This window comes from Callithrix jacchus, chromosome 22 (genome assembly GCF_049354715.1).
Source record: "Callithrix jacchus isolate 240 chromosome 22, calJac240_pri, whole genome shotgun sequence".
Classification (NCBI taxonomy): domain Eukaryota; kingdom Metazoa; phylum Chordata; class Mammalia; order Primates; family Cebidae; genus Callithrix; species Callithrix jacchus.
In genome coordinates this window covers 3,506,135-3,533,960 of record NC_133523.1, presented here as the reverse complement: position 1 = coordinate 3,533,960, position 27,826 = coordinate 3,506,135, and the positions used below count along the sequence as shown (strand labels likewise).

Below are 27,826 nucleotides of genomic sequence, written 5' to 3'. Positions count from 1 at the left end.
GGGGTTTCTTTAGACTTTTGTACACATAACCAGTTGCTGTAGAAGACGTTCAACGTATATTTCATTGGCTTCTTGTCCTTCAATTACGTAACATTTACTAAAAATATCACACTTTATATGTTCCTGATTCCAGCCAATGAGTAAGGCCCTTTACTCCAGCAGTAGGTCTGGAGTCTAATCATTATTAATTTTTAGAACATTTTTAACATTATTATATATTGCAAATGTATATTCTTTTCCAGCCCTACTGCTAAATCCTTGACCCGCTTGATCTAATTTAATCCTCACAATTAGGAGGTAGGTACTATTTTATCCCCAGCTAATACCAGTGAGGAAACAGAGGCTCCAGGAGGTAAAGGTCTCAGGCCGAGCCCAAGTCCAGGGTGCATGAATCTGTCGCCCAACTGTGAGCCAAACCGGAAGTCCGTCTTCAGAGTCCCCACGCCGCTTCCGGTGCCTCAAGGTCCCAAGGAAACCACCGCTCACACTTTAATACTTCCCAACCCCACTTCTCTCCATCTGCCCTCCTTTGGAGTAATGAACACAGCCTCAGTAGCCAAGCAGGGATTATTAACGCTATTTTGCAGAAGAAACGGGTCCTGGGGCCAGGCCGGGCTGTCCGCGGGCAGGGAAGCCTGGGATTCGAACCCCGGGCTCCGACACCTGCTGTAGTCCCAGCGCCCCCGCGTGGCGAGGCTGACTGGGAGAACTACTTTTCCCACCAGGCCTCGCGAGGCAGCGCATGCTCAGTGGGTCGGGGCGCTACGCGGGTAGAGGAGTCCCAGAGCTGTTGCTTCTGGGGGCGCGGCCCGGGCTATGCCGGGGCAGTCCCGGGGGCGCGGGGTCCTGGAGGCCGCACGGGGTTGAGGCGGCCCCGGTTTGGGAAGTGAGTGTCCTCGAGGTGCGGAGCGGGGTCTGAGTCGGCGTCAGAGGTCGGGGGTCTGAGGTCGGACCGGAATATGGGATCGGGGCTGGGTCCTGAAGTCGGGGGTCCGAGTCTGGAGTAGCGTTGGAAGTTTGGAGACTGGGGTCCATTTTATGGCGTCTTGGGTCTCTGGTATTAAGTCCAGTGTCCTGGGTCTAAAGTTCTGGATGGGGGTATTGGGGGTTGAGGTCATGGGACCGGGGTCTTGGGGACCTGCCTCTGACGAGTCTGTAGAGTCAGGGTGTGAGGTCTGGGTCTCCAGCCTGGGTTCCACGTCTGCAGGGGAGGAGGACTTGCAAGAATCAGGGCTGGAGTGAACAGACTCCATTCGTTGGGAGAGGTCCGGGGTGAGGGAAGCCACTGCCTCACACCTCCCCATTCTGTGCCTCAGTTTCTTGTCTGTAAAATGGGAATCCGAACTTCCTTGCAAGCGTTGGCGAGGATTAGATTATGTGTCCTGTATGAATAGTACCCAGCTAGGGCCTAGCAACGGATAGGCACCCAGGAAACCTCAAGTTTTTTGTTTTGGGGGGATTTTTTGAGACGGAGTCTTGTTCTGTTGCCCAGGCTGGAGTGCAGTGGTTCAATCTCGGCTCACTACAACCTCTGCCTCCTGGGTTTAAGTGATTCTCCTACCTCGGCCTCCGAGAGTAGCTGGGATTACAGGTGTGCACCAACACACCTGGCTAATTTTTGTCTTTTTAGTAGAGATAGGGTTTCACCATGTTGGCCAGGCTGGTCTCAAACTCCTGACCTCGTGATTCTCCCACCTCAGCCTCCCAAGTAGCTGGGACTTCAGGCATGCACCACTACCCCCAGCTAATTTTTGTAATATTTGTAGTGATAGGGTCTTGCTATGTTTCCCAGGCTGATCACAAACTCGTGGGTTCAGTCTGCCCTCCTTGGCCTCCCAAAATGCTGGGATTACAGGCAGGAGCCACTGTACCTGGGCAAAACTTCAGCGCTGACCCTTTCTCTTTCAGCTGCCTGAAGATGGTGGCCTAAGCCTGGAGTCCAGGCATGAACTTCCCCACCATCTCCCGATCCCCTTTGGGGCCTCCAGCCGTGGACTTGGAGGAGGCCAGGGACATTCTTGTGCCCTCGGAGGACCTCAGTCCCAACAGCCAGTGGGATGCGGTGCCAGGAGGCCCCAGCAGCCTGAGTCAGATGGAACTTGATGCGTCAAGCGTTCAGGAGCTGGTGCAGCAGTTTGAGGCTCTGCCGGGCGATCTGGTAGGCCCGTCCCCAGACGGAGCCCCCTGCCCCCTACACATTGCCACAGGCCACGGCCTGGCCCCCCGGGAGATCGCCGATGCCCATGGACTCCTGTCTGCGGAGGCGGGCCGGGATGACCTGCTGGGCCTCTTGCACTTTGAGGAATGCCCGCCTTCCCTGCCTGGTCCTGAGGAGCCTCTGCAGCCTGCCCCCCAACTGTTGCAGCCCCCTGAGGACCCAGAGGAGGATCCTGATCCCCCAGAATGGGCGGAGGGGGCCACTGCTGAGCAGGGGGGCAGCAGGAGCTCAAGCAGTTCCCCGGAATCCTGGCTGGAGACGGTGCCTCTAGTTGCACCTGAAGAGCCACCTGCTGGTGCCCAGGTAGTGCCTGCCCCACCCTCCAAGTGTCCTGGACTGCCTGGAGCCAAGCAGCGGGACTCAGTCCTGCCCCTCCTCTGTCTTCTTCCAGAGCCCCGAGACCCTGGCTTCCTACCCTGCCCCCCAGGAGGGTGAGTGTCCTGCCCACCCTGGCCTCAGGCACCTAGGGTTTCTAGACAGCCAGAGTCAATTAAAAGTTTGCCAGTGAGGATGAGGTTCTCAAAAGGCTCTAGGGGGGTTTCAAGCAGATGCTGGCCAGCCAGGGGGAGGAGAGCCAGCCTTGACAACGGGGTAGAGTGAGGAGGGGACGGTGGGGCAGCTTTGGCCACCGGTTACACTCGTTCCAGAGCCGGGCTCGGCAAATGATAATCGAGAGCCAGATCCAGCTCGGTGCCTGCTCTCGTAGGTTTCCAGCTAAAGATGGTTTCTGCTTTTTTTTTTGATGATTTCCCTCACCCAGGCTGGAATGCAGTGGCTGGATCTCAGCTCACTGCAGCCTCCGTCTCCAGGTTCCAGCCATCCTCCCACCTCAGTTTCCTGAATAGTTGAGACTACATGTGCGTGCCACCACGCCCAGCTAATTTTATTTTGTATATCTGGGTAGAGACGGGGTTTCACTGTGTTGCCCAAGCTGATTTCCAACTCCTGAGCTCAAGCAATCTGCCTGCCGGGGCCTCCCAAAGTGCTGGGATTACAGGCGTGAACCTCCATGCTGGATGGCCTTGGCTTTCTTTTTCTTTTTCCTTTTTTTTTTTTTTGAGATGGAGACTCACTTTACCGCCCGGCTGGAGTGTGGAGGTGTGATCTCTGCTCACTGCAACCTCCACTGCTAGGTTAAGTGACTCCCCTGCCTCAGCCTCCCGAGTACCGAGTAGCCGGGACTATAGGCGTGTACCACCCCGTCCAGCTAATTTTTTTTTTTTTTTGCATTTGTAGTAGAGACAGGGTTTCACCATGTTAGCCGGATGGTCTTCATCTCCTGACCTCGTGGTCCGCCCGCCTCGGCCTCCGAGAGTGCTGGGATTACAGGTACCCTGTCTGGACATCTTCATGGATTTCTTTTTTTAATTGAAAGAAGAATACTACTTGACATGTGAAAATGATATCCTAGGATGGATATGGTGGCTCATACCTGTAATCCCAGCCCTTGGGGAGGCTGAGGTGGGAAGACTGCTTGAGCCCAGGAGTAGGAGACCAGCCTGGGCAATGTAGCAAGATCCCATCTCTACAAAAAATGTTTAAAGTTAGCCAGACATGGCAGTGCATGCCTGTAGACCCAGCTACTCAGGAGGCTGAGGCGGGAGAATCTCTTGAGCTCAGGAGGTTGAGAGTGCGGTGAGCTGAGATCACGCCACTGCACTCCAGCCTGGGTGACAGACTGAGGCTCTGTCTCAAAAAAAAAACAAAATGCAATTGAAATGTCAGTATGCATAAATAAAGTTTTATCGGTACAAATCATGCTTGGCCATTCATGTGTGGCCCATGGCTGCCCTGCCGTTAGAATGGCAGAGCCGAGCAGCGGCAGCAGAGACCTTGTCACCTCCAAGGCTGAAAATATTTACTCTTTGGCCTTTTATAGAAAATGTTTGCCAATCCCTACCCTGAAATCATGGGAAGAACAATTTCTGGCCCTCTGGAATGTTCTAGACTTTCCTAAGGATGTAGGCAGGGTGGCTCATCCCTGTGATCTCTATTCTTTGGAAAGTGAGAGTTGGAGACCAGCCTGGGCAACACAGCAAAAGGCTGTCTCTACAAAAATAACCCCCCCCAAAATGAGCCAGGTGTGTGGCAGGGGTCTGTAATTCCAGCTACTTGGGAGGCTGAGGCGGGAGGATCACTTGAGGCCGCAGTGAGCCAGGATAATGCCACTGCGCTCCAGCCTGGGTGACATAGTGAGACCGTGTCTCAAAAAAAAAAAAAAAATCAGTTCCGTGGTTGTAGAGAGGACTGGTGTGAAGCTGTAGCTCTAAGAAGGTTCTAGAATCATGAGCAGACCTGTGATACCTGGGGAGTTCCGGGGCTTGGCGTTTTGTCTGTGTTTCTAGGTTAGAGGAATCCAGCCTGATGAGAATGCCCAGAATTGGTGAACAGAACCATCTGGTTCCACTGAGACTAGAGAATTCTGGAACCATGGAGGACATAGTTGTGCAGGGCTCTGGAGTTCGCGGGCAGAGCTGTCCCATTACAGTGTAATCAGAAAGTTCTGGATGGAACTATAATAGAAATAGAACGCGAGCCGTATGTGATTTAAAATTTTGTAGTTATCTACATTAAAAAATTTAAAAACAGGTTGGGCGCGGTGGCTCACGCCTGTAATCCCAGCACTTTGGGAGGCCGAGGCGGGGGGATCACAAGGTCAGAAGATTGAGATCATCTTGGCCAACATGGTGAAACCCCGTCTCTATTAAAAATACAAAAAAATTAGCTGGGCGTGGTGGTGCGCGCGTGTAGTCCCAGCTACTTGGGAGGCTGAGGCAGGAGAATTGCTTGAATCCGGGAGGTGGAGACTGTGGTAAGCTGAGATCGTGCCACTCACTACAGCCTGGGTGACAGTGTGAGACTCCGTCTCCCAAAAAAAAAAAAAATTTAAAAACAGATGAAATAACTTTTTTTTTTTTTTCATTGAAACGTAGTCTGGCTCTGTGGCCCGGGCTGGAGTGCAGTGCTGCAGTCTCGGCTCACCACAACCTCCAGCTCCCGGGTTCAAGCGATTCTCCTGCCTCAGTCTCCAGAGTAGCTGGGACTACAGGTGCCCACCACCACGCCCAGCTAATTTTTGTATTTTTAGTAGAGATGCGGTTTTACCATGTTGGCCAGGCTGGTCTCAAACTCCAGACCTCATGAGCCACCACGCCCTGCCTTAAATTATTTTTTTCCAACTAAATTTTCAGTATTTAGTGTGTATTTTCTTTCTTTCGTTTCTTTTCTTTTCTTTCTGACAGAGTCCCGCTCTGTTGCCAGGCTGGAGTGCAGTGGCGCCATCTCGGCTCACTGCAACCTCCACCTCCTGGGTTCAAGCGACTCTCCTGCCTCAGCCTCCCGAGTAGCTGGGACTACAGGCGCCCACCACCACGTCTGGCTAATTTTTTTTGCATTTTTAGTAGAGACAGGGTTTCACCATGTTGGCCACGGTGGTCTCGATCTCTTGACCTCATGATCCACCCGCCTTGGCCTCCCAAAGTGCTGGGATTACAGCCATGAGCCACCGCGCCCGGCCCTAGTGTGTGCTATTTACACCTCTATTCAGATGAGCCACATTTTAAGTCTGTGATGGCTACATGTGCCTGGTGATTTCCACAGTGAGTGGCACATCTCTGGAACCCCAGAGTGAAGCTCTTGTTCCAGAATGCTTAGCTCCTGAAGGACAGTGGGCAGGACTGGCTGTGGTGAAAATTCACTTAGGGGTGTCCTGAACTGGGTCCTACGCCTGTGCTCCGAAACCAAAATGCGGTAGTTACTCGTTAGAACACACTAGGGCTACTGGCAGAGCTGTCTGGCTGTAGGTATCTCAGGGAATTCTAGACCATGGGAGTGAAGCTTTTTATTTTTCCTTTTTGTTTTTGGAGACTGAATCTCGCTCTCTCACCCAGGCTGGAGTGCAGTGGCGTGATCTCGGCAATCTCCACCTCCTGGGTTCAAGCGATTCTCCTGCCTCAGCCTCCCGAGTAGCTGGGATTACAGGTGCGCGCCACCACGCCCGGCTAATCTTTGTATTTTTAGTAGAGACGGGGTTTCACCCTGTTTGCCAGGCTGGTCTTGAACTCCTGGCCTCAAGTGATCCGCCCACCTCAGCCTCCTAGAGTGCTGGGATTCCACGTATGAGCCCCCCGCGCCCGGCCAGGAGTAAAGCTTTATGTATTCTGGGCTGGGCTGGGAGTATTCTTAGAATCCCCGGTGTAGCCAAAGGTGTGAACTGCTGAGGGAGATTCTGGAACCACAGGGAGAGCTATGGTGATGAAGCTGTTGCGGAACCGTGGAGCAGAGAAGTCTGATTCTGGAGGGAGAATTCATGTCTAGAACTTCTGACAGAATTGCGATGAGACCTGCAGAGTTCAGGAGTCAAGAGTCAGAACCCAGCCGGGGTTGTGGGCTCTATGGGAATGTTCAGCATGCCCCAGTTCTCTTTCTATCCCGGGCAGTTCAACCCAGGAGCAGAACTGCCTGCTGTCCCCGGCTGGCTGGAGACAGTTCTAGAGCAGTGGGCAGAGTTGGGGGGTTCTAGACTGATGGAGGGAATTCCAGCACCAAGAAGCAGGGGGCGACTATCATTCTAGAATGTTGTCAGGTTTAGAAATAGGAGTGGGGCCGGGTGCGGGCGCTCACGCCTGTCATCCCAGCACTGTGGGAGGCCGAGGCGGGCGGATCGCTTGAGGCCAGGAGTTCGAGACCAGCCTGGCCAGCATGGCGAAACCACGTCTCTACTAAAAATACAAAAATTAGCCGGGCGCGGTGGCAGGCACTTACAATCCCAGCTACTCATGAGGGTTGAGGCAGCAGAATCACTTGAACCCGGGAGGCGGAGGTTGCAGTGAGCCGAGATCGCGCCCCTGCACTCCAGCCTGACTGACAGAGCGAGACCCTGTCTCAAAAAATAAATAAATAAATAGAGTGGGACGGTCTGGTTCTGGCCTGACCCTGGAATTCTGGGAACCTGGGGTGAAGGTACCTGTGGGGGCTACATCTGGCTTTGAATCCAGCCATCGTCTGGACTCACTGGCTTTCCGCTCTGTGAGTCCTTGAGGGGTGGACAGAAGGTTCTAGCCTGTGCGGGCCAAGCTGCTTGGATGGCAGTAGAACAGTGGGCGGTGCTTCCTGGCCAGAGAGTGCCAAGCCACCAGCTGGAACTCTGCCTCCTGACCATCTCGGAGAGCGCAGCCCCGGGGCAGAGCCCGTGGGAGTGGGCTCCCGAGGGCCGACCTTCTCCGCTGTCGCCCTCAGTGCCCGGTCCCTGTGACCATGAGGACCTTCTGGATGGTGTCATATTTGGGGCCAGGTACCTGGGCTCCACCCAGCTGGTGTCCGAGCGGAACCCGCCCACCAGCACGCGCATGGCCCAGGCCCGGGAGGCCATGGAGCGCGTCAAGGTGAGAAGAGGGGCCGGGGGCGGGCGGGTGATGGGCTGCGGGCACGGTCTGCGGGGGCCTCCACCTCCCATACCACACCCACAGGCCCCCGACGGGGAGACCCAGCCCATGACGGAGGTGGACCTCTTCGTCTCCACCAAGAGGATCAAGGTCTTGACGGCGGACTCCCAGGTGCGGGGCAGGGACCTGACTCCACGGACGAGGGTGGGGTGACTGGGCCTGGCACGGCCCCCAGCCCACGCAGGCTGCTTCTCCCGCCTGCAGGAGGCCATGATGGACCACGCCCTGCATACCATCTCCTACACCGCCGACATCGGCTGCGTGCTGGTGCTGATGGCGCGGCGGCGGCGGGCGCGGGGGCCAGCACCCCAGGACCACGGCCGCCGCCTCCACAGGATGCTGTGCCACGTGTTCCACACGGAGGACGTGAGCAGCCGGGGCGCGGCCGCCTCCTGAAGCCCTCCTGACTGCCCCGGTGCCCCCTGCTGCGCCTGGCACTTATCCCACTCATAAGCTTATTTTTCCGTTCTGTTTTTGGGTCAGGGTCTCCCTCTGTCACCAGGCCGAGGTGCACCTGTGGGCTCCACCCCCCAGGCTCACGTGATCCACCTCAGCCTCCCTGGTAGCTGGGACCGCAGGGATGTCGCCGTGCCTGGCTAATTTTTGTATCTTTTGTGGAGACAGGCTCTGGCTTAATCTGTTGCCCAGGTAAACATAGGGTCTCAAACTCCCGGGCTTGAGCGATCCACCTCGGCCTCCCAGACCGTTGGGATTACAGGCGTGAGCCACCTCGCCCAGCCTCCCATAAGCCTGCGAGACTCAGTCGACTCCCTGAAACCTTGCCCGCTCCTGGGTTGTCCCTGTGGGACCCCTGATGGGACCCATCAGGCCCCAGGCCCCCTGGCTGGCTCTCTGGTAGCTTTTCCCACAGGCCATGTACAGGGAGCTGCTCTCCTCATTGTTCCCCAGCCCAGGGCTGGCCCCCTTCTCCCTGTAGACACCCCACGATCCGGCCATCTCTCCAGCTCCCCCAAAGCCCCGGGGCAGGAGGCTGAGTCCTGGGACTCTCACCCCAGGTGGGGACAGGAGGGCTGAGCTCTGAGGACCCTGGGGACTTTGGGAACCTGGAGGAGGGGGGTGGGACACCCCAGGGACACGCCGCCCCTCCCCGCAGGCCCAGCTCATCGCCCAGGCCATTGGCCAGGCCTTCGCTGCTGCCTACAGCCAGTTCCTGCAGGAAAGCGGCATTGACCCCAGCCAGGTGGGCACGCACCCAAGCCCAGGCACCACCGGCCCCGGCCACCTCCACAACGGGGACTTGGACCACTTCTCCAACAGCGACAACTGCCGGGAGGTAAGTGAGGCGCCAGGCAGCCCCCACCCGGCCCTTGCCCACCTGCGCCTGCACCAGGCCCCACCCAGCAGCCTCCACGTCCCCTCTGTGTCTCAGGTGTGCCTCGAGAAGCGGCGAGGGGAGGGCCTGGGTGTGGCCCTGGTGGAGTCGGGCTGGGGCTCCCTGCTGCCCACAGCTGTCATCGCCAACCTGCTGCACGGGGGCCCCGCCGAGCGCTCAGGGGCCCTCAGCATTGGGGACCGCCTGACTGCCATCAATGGGACCAGCCTGGTGGGGCTGCCCCTGGCCGCGTGCCAGGCCGCCGTCCGCGTGAGTTTCCTGGGGTGGCAGGGCCCCCATACTCCCAGGAAGGGGAGCTGAGTCCCAGAGAGGTCTCTTCCCTCTCCAGGTCTCTCCAGCCCAGCTGGGAGGGAGAAAGTCAAACTTGAGAAGTCCCACTGGTGTGCCCTCGGGGAAACTGAGCCTGGAGGAGGGAGGCTGCTTGTCCAGGGCCCCTCTGTGGTACCAGAGCCAGGATGGAAATGCGGGAGGCCCAGCTCCAGGGCCGGGCGGCTTTCTCTCAGCCAAGAGACAGCTGATGTCTAGGGGGTCATTTGTTTGAGACAGGGTCTCACCCTGTTGCCCAGGCTGGAGTGCCGCGGTACAGCTGTGGCTGATGGCACCGTTGACCTCCCGGGCTCAAGCAGTTCTCCTGCCTCAGCCTCCCGAGTAGCTGGGACCTCAGGTGTGCACCACCACGTCCGGCTAATTGTTTTACTTTTTGTAGAGATGGGGTTTCACTATGTTGGCCAGGCTGGTCTTGAACTCCTGGCCTCAAGTGATCCACCTGCCTTGGCCTCCTATAGGCCTGGTGTTACAGGCGTGAGCCACTGCGCCCGGCCATGGTTTTGACTTTTTTTTTTTTTGAGATTGAGTCTCGGTCTGTCACCAGGCTGGAGTGCAATGGCGCGATCTCGGCTCACTGCAACCTCCGCCTCCCGGGTTCAGGTGATTCTCCTGCCTCAGCCTCTCGAGTAGCTGGGACCACAGGCATGCATCACCAAGCCCAGCTAATTTTTTGTATTTTTAATAGAGACGGGGTTTCACCATGTTGGTCAGGATGGTCTCGATCTCTTGACCTCGTGATCCACTCGCCTCGGCCTCCCAAAGTGCTGGGATTACAGGCGTGAGCCACCGCACCCAGCCTGTTTTTGAAGATTAACCTTTGTTGCTCACATGGGGAAACTGAGGCCCAGAGATAGGGAGGGACTTGCCCCAGTCAGAGGGATGAGGCCACGGTCTGCACAGCCTCGTATAGAACGTTTGCCACCTGCCTGGAGAGCCCGGCCATCAGCTTGGCTTTCGGCCATAAGGAAGCCGTGGTTGGGTCAGGCGGCTTCCACCCGAGCCCACTGGGCCCGAGTCTGTCCTTCACCACATCTGAGGCTCTGCCAGAACTGAGCCCCTGGACTCCAGGTCACTGGTTTACAAGAGGGTAAACTGAGGTCCAGAGGGGGCTACAGCCTGCCAAGCTGTCCGGCAGCTCAGCAACGCCAACGGCCCCTGTCCCGCAGGAGGCGAAGTCGCAGACGTCAGTGACACTCAGCATCGTCCACTGCCCGCCCGTCACCACGGCCATCATCCACCGGCCCCACGCCCGCGAGCAGCTGGGCTTCTGCGTGGAGGACGGCATCGTGAGGCCCTGGCCCCTGGCCTGGGTGGGGGGTGGGGCGGCCCCAGGCACGGCCCCTGAGCAGCAACCCCCCCCTTTCGTCCCCCAGATCTGCAGCCTCCTCCGTGGGGGCATCGCCGAGCGTGGGGGCATCCGCGTGGGCCACCGCATCATTGAGATCAACGGGCAGAGCGTGGTGGCCACACCACACGCCCGCATCATCCAGTTGCTCACTGAGGCCTACGGCGAGGTGTGCAGGTGGTGGGCGGTGGCCCGGAGCGTCCCCCGCCGCAGCCCCAGGCCTGCCCTGAACCCTCATCTGCCTCCACTCCTCAGGTGCACATCAAGACGATGCCCGCCGCCACATACCGCCTCCTTACAGGCCAGGAGCAGCCCGTGTACCTGTGACCGCCCCGTCCCCCGCCTGCCACCGTGCCTTCGCCTCCATGGCCCTGGAGTCCCATCCCGGGCCTGCCTTGGCTGGCCAGGACCCCAGCGGTTCCTTGGTCCTGTATGATTTTCTAATACAAAAACAGTAAAAGCTCATCCAGTCGGCAAAGCCTCGGATCAGGCTCTGTGGGACCGAGGAAAGTGAGTCCGGGGCCAGCCCGCTCCCCCGCCTCATCCTTCCCGGGAGCCGCCCGCTCCCCCGCCTCATCCTTCCCGGGAGCCGCCCGCTCCCCCGCCTCCTCCTTCCCGGGAGCCGCCCGCTCCCCCGCCTGGTCCTTCCCGGGAGCCGCCCGCTCCCCTGCCTGGTCCTTCCCGGGAGCCGCCCGCTCCCCCGCCTGGTCCTTCCCGGGAGCCGCCCGCTCCCCCGCCTCGTCCTTCCCGGGAGCCCTCGGAAGCCAGTGCTGTGAAAATACTCGGTTTATTAAAGACCAGGCGGAGGGAGGCAGGGTTGCAGGTTCCGCAGGGAAACTGAGTCCCAGCCCCAGGGAGGGAGGAGGACGACGGACCGGCTGGCAGCCTGGGGGAGGTCACACGTCCGTGGCCGGCCCCCAGTCGTAGCCGTCTTCGTCGGAGGATTCCACGTCTCGGGCTCGTGTGAACTTTTTCTTCAGAGCTTCCCGTTCGTAGGTTCTGGGGACCAGGAAATAGAATCGAGGCTGTGGGTGAGGAGGGTGTGAACTTGCCCAGCAGAGCCTGAGGCCGACCCATGCGGGCCCAGGGTGTGGGCAGAGAGAAGCACGTCCAGCCATTCCCAGCAGAGCCCGAGGCCGACCCGTGCGGGGCCGGGGTGTGGACAGAGAAGCACATCCGGCCATTCCCTGGTTTTTGTTTTTTTTAGAGACAGGGTCTTGGTCTTGTTGCGCAGGCTGGAGCGCAGTGGCGCAATCTTGGCTCACCACAACCTCCGCCTCCCGGGTTCAAGGGATTCTCTTGCCTCAGCTTCCGGAATAACTGGGATTACAGGTGCACACCACCACACCCAGCTAACTTTGTATTTTTAGTAGAGATGTGGTTTCTCCATGTTGGTCAGGCTGGTCTTGAACTCCTGACCTCAGCTGACCCGCCGCCTTTGCCTCCCAAAGTGCTGGGATTACCGGCGTGAGCCACCTTACCCGGTTGGGTAGGGCCTTGTTAGCAAACTCCTATGCATCCCTCAAAGCCCCAGCTGCAATGTCCTGCCCTTCAAGAAGCCTTCCCAGTCCTCCCTCAGTTAGTGGTACTCCTTTGGCCCTGATGATACGGGGCTTACAGAGGCTCTGTCAGGCTGTCTTCCCCAGTAGTGGGTAGGGGCACCATGACCGCAGCGCTTGGATGTAGAGCTCTGCCTTAACCCCAGAGTGTGAGTCCCAAGGGAAGGGTTGGGGGCCCCCAGTCTGGAATATGCTTACCGCATGCTGTCCTGTCGCCACTGACCCTGCGGGTGGCGGCTGTCCACCTGTGAGGAGAGGGAGAGAGGAGCTTCACAATTCACCCCAGAGCATGGTAAGTCGGGGCCAATCACTGCCGTCGTCCCATCCCCCACCCTGGCCCGGGCCGTGCTGCCCATGTGTTAACTCCCTGACAAGTCTGCGGGTCATCCCCAAACCTAAATGAGGAAACTGAGGCTGGGATAGGGGAAGGCCTCAGCCGAGACCTCCTAACCTGTCAGCAAAGGGGGAATTGGGTTTCTCTGCGCAGGTCCTTATGGGGCCACTGCCATGAGCTCATGTATGTAAGTGACTTGGAACAGTGGCTGCTCCACGTGCAGGCTGCCGTGGACAGTTGAGCAGGTCGGGTACTGCACAAGCCCGGGAAAATCATCCTAACCATAGAGTGTGGAAGATGATGCTGAGGCATAGAGACTAAGAGCTACACACACGTGTTACTGTTACGACAGCTGGGTGCAGTGGTGCACGCCTGTAATCCCAGCACTTTGGGGGCCAGGGCAGGAGGATCACTTGAGCCCAGGAGTTAGAGACCAGCCTGGGCCACATAGCGAGACCCCATCTCTGCGAAAAATGCAAACAGCTAGCAGGGCGTGATGGTGCACGCTTGTTGCCCCAGGTCCTTGGGAGGCTGAGCGGGGAGGATCCCTTTAGCTCAGGAGTTGGAGGCTGCAGTGGACTGTGATTGCACTACCGCACTCCAGCCTGGACAGCAGGGCAGGGTCCCAACTCTAAAATTACCAAAAAGTCATAAATACGTAAATTAAATAGGTTCAGAAAACAAACACCCAACTCCTCCGTGCACGGCTCGGGCTGAGCGTACTCAGTGCTCACCACCGCCATGGGCCGCCAAGTCCGATACCGTCCACCCCCGTCCTAGAGAGGGAAACAAGCCGGCAGAGAGGCTGAAATGTTGGCTAGAGGCCGGGCACGGTGGCTCACGCCCGTAATCCCAGCTGCTTGGGAGGCTGAGGCAGGAGAATCGCTTAAACACAGGAGGTGGAGGTTGTAGTGAGCCAAGATCGTGCCACTGCACTGCAGCCTGGGTGACGGAGCGAGACCAACTCAAAAAAATAAATAAAGACCGGCCTCGGCGGCTCATGCCTGTAATCCCAGCACTTTGGGAGGCTGAGGCAAGTGGATCATGAGGTCAGGAGTTCGAGACCAGCTTGGCCAAGACAGTGAAATGCCGTCTCTATTAAAAATGCAAAAATTAGTCGGGCATGGTGGTGGGCACCTGCAATCCCAGCTCTCAAGAGGCTGAGGCAGGAGAACTGCTCGAACCCAGGTGGCAGAGGTCGCGGTGAGCTGAGATTGCACCACCACACTCCAGCCTGGGCAACAGAGCAAGACTCCATCCCCCCAAAAAAATGGCTGAAGTTGCTCAGGACCACGTGGGTCTCGGCTACCCCAGGTCTGAGTCCTGGTAACCGATCTGACCAGGGAAGCTGTGTTCATTGACGTTTTGGTAGAAAACAGGCTTCCCAGTGTGTGTCTGCCCTGTGCTGGGGTCCCCTCCAGAGACCGTTCTCAGGACTGCCCCCCATGTCCCACACACCTGGGCCTCCCGGCGAGCCGAGATTCTCCCATGATCCCTTGGGCTCTGGAGCTCATCTGCCTGCACAGGCTCCGAGGACCGGGCCAGGGCCGGAGCGGGGGGCTCGTCATCCACGTCCGTGTGGGCCCCCCCCTCGCCGTCCGTGCAGCCCTCGCCGTCCGTCTCATAGTCGCTGTTGACACGGCTGTCGCAGCTGAGGTCGGCGGAGCTGTCTGCCAGGCCGCGGTGAGGGAGATCTAGGTTGTCCTCCAAGGAGCCATCCAGCTGTGGGGTGAGCGTGGAGGCTGTGGCTGGCCCCGGCCAGGCCCTAGCCCCCGCCACCCACGACAGCCCCCACCTTCAAACTCCAGCCCCAGATCAAGGCAAGGATCCTGGCGCCTCTAGTCTCCATGGAGCCTTCACTGTCAGACTCCAGGTGAGCTGTGTCCATTGACCCTTCACCTGAGAGGCTCAGCCCCCAAATCCAAGCTGAGCCCCAAACCTTGACTCCAGCCCCAGAAGACTCCGTTCTCTTTTTGGGTTTTGTGTGTGTGTGTGAGAGAGAGACAGCCTCACCCAGGCCGGAGTGCTGTGGCGCAATCTCTGCCCACTGCCACCTCCACCTCCCGGGTCAAGGGATTCTCCTGCCTCAGCCTCCCCAGTAGCAGGGATTATAGGCATGAGCCACTGTGCCCCACTGACTCCATTCTCAAAACAGCTCCTCCAGGCCAGGTGCGGTGGCTCACACCTGTAATCCCAGCACTGTAGGAGGCTGAGGAGGGCAGATCACCTGAGGTCAGGGGTTCGAGACCAGCCTGGCCAATATGGTGAAACCTCATCTTTACTAAAAATACAAAAATTAGCCGGGCGTGGTAGCGCGTGCCTGTTTTCCCAGCTACTCAGGAGGCTGAGGCAGGAGAATCACTTGAACCCGGGAGGCAGAGCTTGCAGCGAGCTGAAATCACGCCACTGCACTCCAGCGTGGGCAGCAGAGCGAGACTCGACCTCAAATCAAACGAAAAGCAGCTCCTCCAATCTCATGTTACCCCAACTTCCAGGCCAAGACCCTCATCCCAGGTCCCATCTTGACCTCAGCTGCGATCCTGACCCCCGACCAAGCCCTAACCCCAGACACAGGCTACAAACCCCAGCTGGGCCAGCGCAGGCTCTGTGGGACCCCCGTGCCCCCCGCCCACCTGCACCACAGCCGTACCTGATCTTCCGCCGTCCAGATGGGCCGTGTCTGCTGCTCTCGAATGATGGCCTTGAGCTCCTGGTACCAGGCGTCACTCGTGCCATTCAGAGCGATGGTGGCTGCAGGGAGGGGACATTAGTGTGCGCAGGAGACTCAGGCCGGGGCCCGCCCGCCTACCCTGGGACATCCAACCTGTAAAGAGGTGGCCGCTGTGTTTCCGCAGCTTCTGGGCTTGGGCGTAGAGGCGGCGGGAGCTGCGGCGGGAGGCAGGTGCCAGCCACTGGCGCAGTGCCTTAAGGGCCGGCCGGCTCTCAGGGGCGAAGAAGACCACGATGGGGTAGTACTGCACGTAGTTGAGGCGCTCGATGGCAGAGGGGGTCACATCCAGGAGCGCATGCTTGTCCTGGGCCAGGCAGGGCAGACAGAGAAAGATGGAAAGATGAAGAGTCTGGGGTCAGAGTGGACCCCAGCCTCTCACATCCAAGGGCTAGCATGTCAAGGATGGGGGTGGGTAATAGCCCAGGCCACAGCATCCTGGGGCATCCAAGCCCCAACTTGAGTCTCGCTGCCTCTGCCCATGTTTGACTCCGGGAAGCCCTTTTCTGTCTCAGGCCTCCTGCCTCACAAAGCCTCCTAGAGGGGCTCCATGGGAGGCTGCACTCATGGGGTGCGGGCTGAGAACAAGTCAGAACATTCAGTTGGACACCCAGGCCTCGGCTTCCCCCATCCGTGAAAGGCACCTGCAGTGGGACCCGACTTACTTTTTCTGCGATCACCCGCACAGTGTCCAGTTTGATGATCTTGGAGGGGCTGTCCGTCCTGGACACAGTCTCTGTGGACAGGAGAGAGGACCAGCAGCTTCAGGAGGGCAGCCCTCGGCCCTCAGATTCATGCCTACCTGCCCCACCCCTGCTCAAGAAGCCACCGTGGCTCCCTATTACCCTGGAGAGAAATCCTCCAGCAGCAGTCCTCCTGTTGGTCAAGTGCCAGACACTATACTCATGTCCCCTCCTGACCTCAGCCCTCACCTCTTCCTGAGGAGTGGGGCGGGCTGGTACTGGCCCTTGTGGCAGATGGGGAAACTGAGGCTCAGAGACAAAAGGCCACTTGCTCAGGGCCACAGGGTCAGAGGCCAGATGCTGAGCCTGAGCTGCAGGCCCTGGCTCTCCCAGGCTCAGTCCCAACTCCGGGACTCTGCTCAGGCTGTGACCCCACAGGAAGCTCGACTGTCACCCCCATCTGTCCTCTAGGACCTGAGAGGAGCACCGCGTCCTCCAGGAAGCCCTCCTGTATTGTGTGAAGTTTCAGGAAGGAGACACAGCCTGCCATGGAGGGATTCAAGGAGGGAGACACGACCTCTTCCCCCCTTTGTTTTTGTGGTTAAAGACGTAAAATTTGCCATCTTTTAAAAATTAAATTCTTTTTTCTTTTATAGAAACGTAATTTTGCCATGTTGCCCAGGCTGGTCTCAAACTCCTGGCCTCCCGAACTGCTGGGAGTTTCAGGCCTCAGCCACCACACCCGGCCACAATTTGCCATCTTAACTATTTTTGGCTTGTTTTTTGTTTTGAGACAGGGTCTCCCTCTGTCCCCCAGGCTGGAGTGCAGTGGCCTGATCTCTGCTCACTGCAACCTCCAGCTCCTGGGCTGAAGCAATTCTCGTGCCTCAGCCTTCTGAATAGCTGGGATTACAGGCACGCCATCAGGTCCAGCTAGTTTTTTGTGTTTTTAATAGAGACAGGGTTTTACTATGTTGGCCAGGATGGTCTTGAACTCCTGACCACAGTGCCCGGCCTCCTAAACTGTTTCTTGCTCTGTCACCAGGCTGGAGTGCAGTAGCTCGATCTCAGCTCACTGCAACCTCTATCCGCCAGGTACAAGTGACTATCCTGCCTCAGCCCGAGTAGCCATGACTACAGGCATGTGTCACCATGCCCCGCTAATTTCTGTATTTTTCGTAGAGACGGGGTTTCACCATGTTGGCCAGGATGGTCTTGATCTCTTGACCTCATGACCCACCCGCCTCGGCCTCCCAAAGTGCTGAGATTACAGGCGTGAGCCACCGCGCCCGGCCTGTCATTTCTATGGTTGTGCATCTGGGATCTCTCCCAGGGACCTTGCCTGCCCTGTGGCTGCTGTCTCAGAAGATCAATAAACTTCTCTTCAACGAGTAACAGGTGGTACTTTGCCTCAACTGGCAGTGGCCACCGGTGGACCGTATTAAGAAGGATTCAAAGGCGCTAAATGCAGACACAGTGGCAGGATCGATGGAGCGTGTCTGGCCTGGGCATCGGACGGGGCACTGGTGGCTCGCCTGCCTCCTATTTGCCGTCATTAGTCCAACTCTCCCCCCACCCCCTGCAAAACAGCCGTTGTAAAATGATTCACCAACGAGGTATCCAGGGGCTCTGGCTTCTCACCTGCGATTTCAAACTGGTCAGGCATCTCAGCAGTCAACTTCTGCATAGCAATGTCGGCCACGGGGCCCAGGATCACCACCGGGCGCTTAAAACTGGCTGAGGGTCAGGGACAAGTGAAACAATCAGGGTCCCATTTGCTAATGTGTTGTACAAACACCTCCACTTCCTTATAATGAACAGCCCATTTAACCAGGACCATGGCTGCGCAGCCAAAGACTACATCTCCCAGTGTCCCTTGCAGCTAGGCTGGCCATGTGAGTAAATTCCAGCCAATGGAATGCAAGCAGAATTGGTGTGTGGATTACTGGCTTTTTTCAAGAGCAGGAATCAGCGCCCCTCCTGCCTTCATTCCCTTTCTCCCTGGCTGTAGAGTCTCTTTCAGCAGTTGAACCTAGCTAACTCATAGTCAACCTAAGGGCCACATCCGGCCCACTGCCTATGTTTGTCAATAAAGTTTTATTGAAACTGAGTCACAGCCACTCATTTATGTCCTGGCTGTGGCTACTTTTGAGCAAAGCTGAGTAGTTCTGCCACAGACTAGCCCGCAAAGCCTAAAATAGTTGCCGTGTGATCTTTTACAGGAAAAGTGTGTTGATACCTGGCCTACGAGATACACCATTTTACCAGTGAAGAGAAGCATGACAGTCACAGAAGCATCTTGAGTGGGGAAAAGCGGCACCCCGCGATCTTGGCAAGTTAATCCTTCTTTCTCCCTTTCTTTCTGTTTTATTTACTTATTTTTTTTAGACAGTCTCGCTCTGCCACCCAGGCTGGGGGTGCAGTGGCTTGCTCTTGGCTCACTGCAATGTCCCTCCCCCTCCCAGGTGCAAGTGATTCTCCTGCCTCAGCCTTCTGAGTAGCTGGGATTACAGGCACACGCCACCATGCCCAACTTGTTTTTGTTTTTTTAGTAGAGACGGGGTTTCCCCATGCTGGCCAGGCTGGTCTTGAACTCCTAAACTCAGGTGCTCCACTCACCTCAGCCTCCCAAAGTGCTGGGGTTGCAGGTGTAAGCCACCGGGCCTGGCCTCACTCTGTCGCCCAGGCTAGGGTGCAGTGGTGTGATCATAGCTCACTGCAGCCTCAAATTCTTGGGCTCAGGAGAAACAAACAAAAAATTCCTGGGCTCGGCCGGGCACCGTGGCTCACGCCTGTAATCCCAGCACTTTGGGAGGCCGAGGTGGGTGGATCACGAGGTCAAGAGATCGAGACCATCCTGGTCAACAAGGTGAAACCCCGTCTCTACTAAAAATACAAAATTTAGCTGGGCATGGTGGCGCGTGCCTGTAATCCCAGCTACTCGGGAGGCTGAGGCAGGAGAATTGCCTGAACCCAGGAGGCGGAGGTTGCGGTGAGCCGAGATCACGCCATTGCACTCCAGCCTGGGTAACAAGAGCGAAACTCCGTCTCAAAAAAAAAAAAATTAATTTGTTTCAAATTAGCCAGGCATGGAGGTGTACACCTACTTTGGAAACTGAGGCGGGAGGATCCCTGGAGATTGAGGCTGCAGTGAGCTATGATCACACCACTGCACGCCAGCCTGGGTGACAGAACAAGACTCCATCTCAAAAACAAAATAAAATAGGCCAGGCAGGTGGCTCATGCCTATAATCCCAGCACTTTGGGAGGCTGAGGCAGGCAGACCACCTGAGGTTAGGAGTTTAAGACCAGCCTGAGGCCGGGCGCGGTGGCTCAAGCCTGTTATCCCAGCACTTTGGGAGGCTGAGGTGGGTGAATCACGAGGTCAGGAGTTCAAGAACAGCCTAGCCAACATGGTGAAACCCCATCTCTACTAAAAATACAAAAAATTAGCTGGGCATGGTGGCGCGTGCCTGTAATCCCAGCTACTCAGGAGGCTGAGGCAGGAGAATTGCCTGAACCCAGGAGGTGGAGGTTGCGGTGAGCCGAGATCGCGCCATTGCTCTCCAGCCTGGGTCACAAGAGCAAAACTCCGTCTAAAAAAAAAAAAATTCCTGGGCTGAAGCGATCCTCGACCTTCTGCGTAGCTGGGACTAAAGGCACCAGTCACGACACCTAGCTAATTTTTTTGCATTTTCATAGAGATGTGGTCTCGCTGTGCTGCCCAGGCTGAACTCAAATTCCTGGGCCCAAGTCGTCCTCCCACCTCACCCTTCCCAAAGTGCTGGGATTACAGGTGTGAGCCATCGCGTCCAACCTCTTTTTCTCCCTTTCTTCCAGGCTTCCTGGTCATATTGTTATGCTTTCACTGGCTGGGGATAGAAATTAACTGTGGGGCAAGCACGGTGGCTCACACCTGTAATCCTAGCACTTTGGGAGGCCGAGGCGGGAGGATCGCCTGAGGTCAGGAGTTCGAGACCAGCCTGGCCAATATGGTGAAACCCCATCTCTACTAAAAATACAAAATCTAGCCAGGTGTGGTGGCGCCTGTAATCCCAGCTACCCGGGAGGCAGGAGAAGCACTTGAACCCAGGACACGGAGGTTGCAGTGAGCTGAGATCGTGCCACTGTACTCCTGCCTGGGCGACAGAGGAAGACACCATCTCAAAAAAAAAAAAAAAAAAAAAGAACTGTGTGGCCTTGTATTTCTAAGACTTTTGCATCTGGATATGGGTGGCCGCGTCAGAGGCTTCTCCCAAGGGCCGTTCACCCGTCCCAGGCAGCTTGCTGCTCCCACCCCGCTTCTGTGGCTTTATTTTGAAAATCTGCTGCACCTGGGTTGCTTTTCCGTTGCTGTTGTGGATGTTTTCTTTCCAGATGGAGTCTCGCCTCGCTCTGTCACCCGGGCTGGAGTGCAGTGGCGCAGACTCGGCTCACTGCAACCTCCCCGTCCTGGGTTCAAGCAATTCTCCTGCCTCAGCCTCCTGAGTAGCTGGGACTACAGGCACGCGCCACCACACACGGCTAATTTTTTTGTATTTTTAGTAGAGACGGGGTTTCACCATGATGGCCAGGCTGGTCTCGAACTCCTGACCTCAGGTGATCCGCCCGCCTCCTCCTCCCAAAGCGCTGGGATTGCAGGCATCAGCCACCACGACCAGCCAAAGAAGGTAAATTATTAAAAGACTGTTACCGCTATTGCTTTTTCCTTTCTAAAGGCTATATACGTGCCTTGAATCTTATTTCTGTGGAGACAAATTTATTTTTTTTTTTTTGAGATGGAGTTTCACTCTTGTTGCCCAGGCTGGAGTGCAATGGCGCGATCTCGGCTAACCGCAACCTCCGCCTCCTGGGTTCAGGCAATTCTCCTGCCTCAGCCTCCTGAGTAGCTGGAAATACAGGCACGTGCCACCGTGCCCAGCTAATTTTTTGTATTTTTAGTAGAGACGGGGTTTCACCATGTTGCCCAGGATGGTCTCGATCTCTTGACCTCGTGATCCACCCGCCTCGGCCTCCCAAAGTGCTGGGATTACAGGCTTGAGCCACCATGCCCGGCCCACAAGTAGATTTTTAAGGAGTGAAACCCCTTCCTGTCTCCTTCTGTCCCCTAAAATAACCCAAAAGTTTTCTGCTTTTTTTGTTTGTTTGTTTGTTTGTTTGACGTGGAGTTTTGCTCTTGTTGCCCAGGCTGGAGTGCAATGGCACGATCTCAGCTCACCGCAACCTCCGCCTCCTGGGTTTAACTGATTCTTCTGCCTCAGCCTCCTGAGTAGCTGGGATGACAGGCACCGGCCACTAGCTCATTTTTTGTATTTTTAGCAGAGATGGGGTTTCACCATGGGGGCCAGGCTGGTCTCACACTCCTGACCTCAGGAGATCCGCCCACCTCGGCCTCCCAAACCGTTGAGATTTCAAGTGTGAGCCACTGTGCCTGGCCCCAGAGTAGTAGTTTTGATAGAAGGAGAGTGGTTAGAAATTCCTTCTCTTTCTCTTCCTTTCTTTTTCCTTCTTTCTTTTCTTTCCTTCCTTTTCTCCTTCCTTCCCTCCCTCCTTCCCTCTCTCCCTCCCTTCTTTTCTTTCTCTCTCTGTCTGTCTCTCTTTCTGTCCTTCTCTTTCTTTTCTTTGTCAATCTGTGGCCCAGGCTGGAATGTAGTCACGCAGTCACAGCTCACTGTAGCCTCACCCTCCTGGCTCAGGCGATCTTCCTGCCTCAGCCTCCTGAGCGGCCGGGATAGCTGGGACTGCAGGGAGGCCCCACCACGCCCAGCTGTCTTTATAAATGTGATGGAGAGATGCAGTCTTGCTTTAGGGCCCAGGCTACTCTGGAACTCCTGGTCTCAGTGATCCTCCTTCCTCAGCCTCCCAAAGTGTTAGGATTATAGGCGTGAGCCTCCACTCTACAAGACTGCCTTTTAGAGGCCGGATGCTGGTGAACAGGTGCGCCACTGCCTCTGCGTGGAACCTTCCCAGGGCCCCCTCCCGCCCGGGCCCCACCTTCTCGAAGTACCACTCGTTCATAGGGCGGGTAGTGGCCCTGGCGGGTCAGGGCTGAGAGGTCCTCGCGGCTCCGCTGAGTGGTCTTCTTGGCCCCTCGACGGAGGCCCCGCAGCCGCCAGAACTCGGCCCGAGCATTGGAGCCCGCGGAGGAACCGGGCCCGGCTCCCACGGCCCTCTGGGCAGCTTCCAGGCTGGCCAGCTGCTCCGCCCTGTGGAGAAGAGGGGACAGTGCTGGGCACTGGGGTCAGCAGCACGATGGCCCCAAAGACGTCCTCATCCCCCCGGGAACCTGTGGACTGGCTACTTCATATGGCAAAAGGGACTTCGCAGATGAGATTATTATTTTATTATTATTTATTTTGGTTTTTTTGAGACAAAGTCTTGCTCTGTTACCCAGGCTGGAGTGCAGTGGCACAATCTCAGCTCACCGCAACCTCCGCCTCCTGGGTTCAAGTGATTCTCCTGCCTCAGCCTCCCGAGAAGCTGGGATTACAGGCGTGAGCTGCTGTGCCCGGCCCTTGTTTCTGGGCTTCTGTTACAGCAGAACAGGAAGCTCATACCAGCATCAACCAACTGGGTCCCACCCCGTGCCTTTTGTGGATGTCCTCAGAGTGAGCCAGCCACACTGCTCAGCAGGGCCAGCGTGCCCGTTTCTAACGGGGAGGCTGAGGCAGAGGCGGGAAGGTCCCCACCTGCTCTGGTTGGGAATGATGCCCCGCTCTTGCTCCCGCAGGTCACGACCCATGCGCACCGCCAGCCAGTGGCCTCCTCGCGCGTGGCTCTGCCCGGGGCCCGGGTACAGTGTGTCCAGCACGTGGAAGACGTCACCACGGGTGAAGCCCAGGCCGGACGGCGGGCTGGGCTCCAGCTCAAAGTGCGTGCGGATGTAGAAGGAGTCGCCCACGCGGGACTGCACCATTTTCCAGAAGACTGGGGAGAGGAGGCGGCCACGTGAGCTGTCTGGCTGCTGCCTGCTCATAGCCCTCCCCGCACAGTAGGCCTGGAGGGAGGGACCCTGCCCTGGGGAGACTTGGGACACTCTCCCTGCAGTGGTCAGGAGAGGGATGGACGGTGCAGAGATGCAGCTTTGATCGCACTCCGCTCACCATCAGGCCACACAGCCAGGGCTGCCCCAGCACACAGGCACACGCGCATCCACGCGCACTCACTGTCCTGCTTCCGCTGTGTCAGCAGCTCCATCTCCTCGCCTGGTGGCAGCGCCAGCAGGAACTGCACCGCCTCCTCCCGGGTCAGGTTCTGGAACGGCACGTCATTCACCTGCCGGGAAGCAGGGACAGCTGTACGCTGAGGCTCCGGTACCTCCTGGCTGTGCATGAGAGCCTAGACCTTCCTCTGGGCAAAACCCAGCCCCGGCTGCTTCCAGAGCTGCCATGGGCCCCGGAAGTTCCGGGAGGGTTTTCTGATGGGGGCATCACCCTGTGGCTGTGTGACATGTGACACAGCTGGTGGCATTATAAAGATACAGGGGGTTTTGACCTAGAAACGGGGGCACAGGCACTGCGCTGGCCTCTGGTAATCAAGTCTTTGTAGGTTGTTGATATCAAAATATGGGAACAGGTGTCATGGCATGCGGCTCGGTGGAGATTGTGTGAAGTGCTCGAAAGAGTTCAGACATAGTCACAGGGTCGTGACAGGGAAATACATAGGGACAAGGTGGGTGACAGATGCCTGCCATCAGGTCATGACAGGGACAATATAGGGATGCAGCCACCTCTCAGTGTCACAACAGGGACAGCCATATACAGACACAGCCACCTGCTCTCAGCGTCACGACAGGGACAGCCATATACAGACACAGCCACCTGCTCTCAGCGTCACGACAGGGACAGCCATATACAGACACAGCCACCTGCTCTCAGCGTCACGACAGGGACAGCAATATACAGACACAGCCACCTGCTCTCAGCGTCACGACAGGGACAGCAATATACAGACACAGCCACCTGCTCTCACAGTCACGACAGGGACAGCCATATACAGACACAGCCACCTGCTCTCAGCGTCACGACAGGGACAGCCATATACAGACACAGCCACCTGCTCTCACAGTCACGACAGGGACAGCCATATACAGACACAGCCACCTGCTCTCAGCGTCACGACAGGGACAGCCATATACAGACACAGCCACCTGCTCTCAGCGTCACGACAGGGACAGCCATATACAGACACAGCCACCTGCTCTCAGCGTCACGACAGGGACAGCCATATACAGACACAGCCACCTGCTCTCAGCGTCACGACAGGGACAGCCATATACAGACACAGCCACCTGCTCTCAGCGTCACGACAGGGACAGCCATATACAGACACAGCCACCTGCTCTCAGCGTCACGACAGGGACAGCCATATACAGACACAGCCACCTGCTCTCAGCGTCACGACAGGGACAGCCATATACAGACACAGCCACCTGCTCTCAGCGTCACGACAGGGACAGCCATATACAGACACAGCCACCTGCTCTCAGCGTCACGACAGGGACAGCCATATACAGACACAGCCACCTGCTCTCAGCGTCACGACAGGGACAGCCATATACAGACACAGCCACCTGCTCTCAGCGTCACGACAGGGACAGCCATATACAGACACAGCCACCTGCTCTCAGCGTCACGACAGGGACAGCCATATACAGACACAGCCACCTGCTCTCACAGTCACGACAGGGACAGCCATATACAGACACAGCCACCTGCTCTCAGCGTCACGACAGGGACAGCCATATACAGACACAGCCACCTGCTCTCACAGTCACAGCAGGGACAGCCATATACAGACACAGCCACCTGCTCTCACAGTCACGACAGGGACAGCCATATACAGACACAGCCACCTGCTCTCAGCGTCACGACAGGGACAGCCATATACAGACACAGCCACCTGCTCTCACAGTCACAGCAGGGACAGCCATATACAGACACAGCCACCTGCTCTCACAGTCACGACAGGGACAGCCATATACAGACACAACCACCTGCTCTCAGCGTCACGACAGGGACAGCCATATACAGACACAGCCACCTGCTCTCACAGTCACAGCAGGGACAGCCATATACAGACACAGCCACCTGCTCTCACAGTCACGACAGGGACAGCCATATACAGACACAGCCACCTGCTCTCACAGTCACGACAGGGACAGCCATATACAGACACAACCACCTGCTCTCACAGTCACGACAGGGACAGCCATATACAGACACAGCCACCTGCTCTCACAGTCACGACAGGGACAGCCATATACAGACACAGCCACCTGCTCTCACAGTCACGACAGGGACAGCCATATACAGACACAGCCACCTGCTCTCACAGTCACGACAGGGACAGCCATATACAGACACAGCCACCTGCTCTCAGCGTCACGACAGGGACAGCCATATACAGACACAGCCACCTGCTCTCACAGTCACAGCAGGGACAGCCATATACAGACACAGCCACCTGCTCTCAGCGTCACGACAGGGACAGCAATATACAGACACAGCCACCTGCTCTCGGGGTCACGACAGGGACAGCCATATACAGACACAGCCACCTGTTCTCGGGGTCACGACAGGGACAGCCATATACAGACACAGCCACCTGCTCTCAGCGTCACGACAGGGACAGCCATATACAGACACAGCCACCTGCTCTCGGGGTCACGACAGGGACAGCCATATACAGACACAGCCACCTGCTCTCGGCGTCACGACAGGGACAGCCATATACAGACACAGCCACCTGCTCTCGGCGTCACGACAGGGACAGCCATATACAGACACAGCCACCTGCTCTCGGCGTCACGACAGGGACAGCCATATACAGACACAGCCACCTGCTCTCGGCGTCACGACAGGGACAGCCATATACAGACACAGCCACCTGCTCTCGGCGTCACGACAGGGACAGCCATATACAGACACAGCCACCTGCTCTCGGCGTCACGACAGGGACAGCCATATACAGACACAGCCACCTGCTCTCGGCGTCACGACAGGGACAGCCATATACAGACACAGCCACCTGCTCTCGGCGTCACGACAGGGACAGCAATATACAGACACAGCCACCTGCTCTCAGAGTCATGACATGGATCAAGCTTAGAACCCCACAAGCAGCCAGGCACGGTGGCTCACGCCTGTAATCCCAGCACTTTGGGAGGCCGAGGAGGGCAGATCACTTGTGGTCAGGAGTTCGAGACCAGCCTGACTAACATGGTGAAACCCCATCTCTATTAAAAATACAAAAATAAGCCAGGCATGGTGGCGGGCGCCTGTGATCCCAGCTACTCGGGAGGCTGAGACAACAAGATTGCTTGAAGCTGGGTGGTGGAGGTTGCGGTGAGCTGAGATTGTGCCACTGTAGCCTGGGCCACAGAAGGAGACTCCATCTCAAAAAAAAAAAAAAAGTTGGCCGGGCGCGGTGGCTCACACCTATAATCCCAGCACTTTGGGAGGCCAAGGCACGTGGATCACGAGGTCAAGAGATCGAGACCATCCTGGTCAACATGGTGAAACCCCATCTCTACTAAAAATACAAAAATTAGCTGGGCATGGTGGCGCGTGCCTGTAATCCCAGCTACTCGGGAGGCTGAGGCAGGAGAATTGCCTGAACCCGGGAGGCGGAGGTTGTGGTGAGCCGAGATCGCGCCATTGCACTCCAGCCTGGGTAACAAGAGCGAAACTCCGTCTCAAAAAAAAAAAAAGTTAACCTAGATAAGGTCGAGGCACAGAAATGTGACTGGGCAATGAAGCCATGACCTGAGGATGAGGCCGTGACATCAGCCAAGTCATGCACAGCCGAGGGGACACTGGAATGTTAAAATACCCATCTGGGGTCTCCGCAGTCCCCAGGGCGAACAGGAGGACCTACAGATTACAACAGACAAGGGCAGGACCTCGAACACAACACGCTCACGATGGGTGGGCATGGCTCGCCGCCCCTGGCGCACCTGCAGGATCTGATCTCCCTCCTGGATGCCCTGCCCGTCGGCCGGGCTGCCCGCCTGCACCCCAGACACGAAGATGCCCACGTCATTGCCCCCTGCCAGCCGCAGCCCGATACTCTTGCCCTTGATGAAGCGGACCATCCTCGTGTCGGGACTGTACCTGCAGGGGGAGCGGAGGTGGGGTCAGACCAGAGCGGGCAGACCAGGGAGGGCCCAGCGTTGTCCTTGGGAAAGCCCCCACCCCCTCCAGGCCTCGGTTTTCCCAAAGTCCCCAATGGTCCCATTCAACACAACTAATACAAGCAGGCAGGATTTCGCATGAGAGAGGCAGAGACGTAGGAGTTTCGCGCGGGCGGGCTTTCTTCTGGGGAGCGTACCCACGATCCTCCATGCTCTGGCTGCTGGGCACTCTGTACATGTCATAGCTGCTCTCTCTGGGAAACTCTGAAAGGGAAAAGCCGGTCTCTTTCCCAAGCTCACTGGCTCGGTCCAGCCTCCAAACCTTGGCTTTATGTCCTCACCCTGGAAGGACTGTCATCCACCTCAAATCCTCAGGGAACCACGTCTCACCTCTTAGGCTCATACCAACCTCCCCCGGCGCTGCCTGGCACAGCCTTGCTTTTGGGATCAGAAACATCAGGGAGAGGGGTGCTCAGAGCCACCACCCCCCTGCCCGTTGCTCACCTGGTTCCGAGATGGTTCTGGATCCCACTGAGCTTTCCCGCTGAAGCCGGGGGCTCTCCCTGGTGGGGAGCAGATGGGGAGTGAGGCAGGGTGGGTGTCAAGGGGCCATTTTAAAAAGAATTTTAGGCCAGGCGCGGTGGCTCACGCCTGTAATCCCAGCACTTTGGGAGGCCAAGGTGGGCGGATCACCTGAGGT

At 57.2% G+C, this 27,826-nt stretch overlaps 2 protein-coding genes across 6 annotated transcripts in view; one reads left to right on the top strand and one right to left on the bottom strand.

The window, feature by feature from the left end:
- The first annotated feature begins 748 nt into the window (after nt 1–748).
- APBA3 (amyloid beta precursor protein binding family A member 3) lies at nt 749–11,166 on the top strand. Of its 3 annotated transcripts, none has more exons than XM_008986992.5 (11): nt 749–886; nt 1,909–2,521; nt 2,610–2,649; nt 7,457–7,602; nt 7,687–7,773; nt 7,867–8,028; nt 8,777–8,956; nt 9,053–9,265; nt 10,510–10,629; nt 10,717–10,857; nt 10,944–11,166. In XM_008986992.5, the coding sequence occupies exons 2-11, from the start codon at nt 1,946–1,948 to the stop codon at nt 11,013–11,015; spliced, it is 1,737 nt and encodes a 578-aa protein (XP_008985240.3). In that variant the 5' UTR covers nt 749–886; nt 1,909–1,945; the 3' UTR covers nt 11,016–11,166. The 3 variants fall into 3 exon arrangements, with proteins under 3 accessions (XP_008985240.3, XP_035139739.2, XP_078217661.1); XM_035283848.3 differs by having other exon boundaries at nt 749–901; XM_078361535.1 differs by lacking the exon at nt 7,867–8,028 and having other exon boundaries at nt 749–901.
- Nucleotides 11,167–11,459: 293 nt separating this feature from the next.
- The window catches only part of TJP3 (tight junction protein 3), a 40,506-nt gene continuing 24,139 nt past the window's right edge, over nt 11,460–27,826 (bottom strand). For all 3 annotated transcript variants that reach the window (XM_035283847.3, XM_017967963.4, XM_054250583.2), the window contains exons 9-21: nt 27,631–27,689; nt 27,324–27,390; nt 26,950–27,106; nt 23,159–23,267; nt 22,682–22,919; nt 21,987–22,198; nt 17,634–17,729; nt 15,975–16,045; nt 15,406–15,616; nt 15,232–15,332; nt 14,040–14,303; nt 12,446–12,492; nt 11,460–11,687 (exon numbers count right to left, since the gene is read on the bottom strand). In XM_035283847.3, coding sequence (XP_035139738.3) covers nt 11,585–11,687; nt 12,446–12,492; nt 14,040–14,303; nt 15,232–15,332; nt 15,406–15,616; nt 15,975–16,045; nt 17,634–17,729; nt 21,987–22,198; nt 22,682–22,919; nt 23,159–23,267; nt 26,950–27,106; nt 27,324–27,390; nt 27,631–27,689 — 1,735 coding nt within the window. In that variant the 3' untranslated portion in view covers nt 11,460–11,584. The remainder of the gene's footprint in view (nt 11,688–12,445; nt 12,493–14,039; nt 14,304–15,231; nt 15,333–15,405; nt 15,617–15,974; nt 16,046–17,633; nt 17,730–21,986; nt 22,199–22,681; nt 22,920–23,158; nt 23,268–26,949; nt 27,107–27,323; nt 27,391–27,630; nt 27,690–27,826) is intronic.

Coding starts and splice junctions, on each gene's coding strand:
- APBA3 (XM_008986992.5), top strand. CDS start 1,946: ATGAACTTCCCCACCATCTCCCGATCCCCTTTGGGGCCTCCAGCCGTG. Junction 7,603..7,686: donor AGGCCATGGAGCGCGTCAAG/GTGAGAAGAGGG, acceptor CCACACCCACAG/GCCCCCGACGGGGAGACCCA. Junction 9,266..10,509: donor CGTGCCAGGCCGCCGTCCGC/GTGAGTTTCCTG, acceptor CCTGTCCCGCAG/GAGGCGAAGTCGCAGACGTC.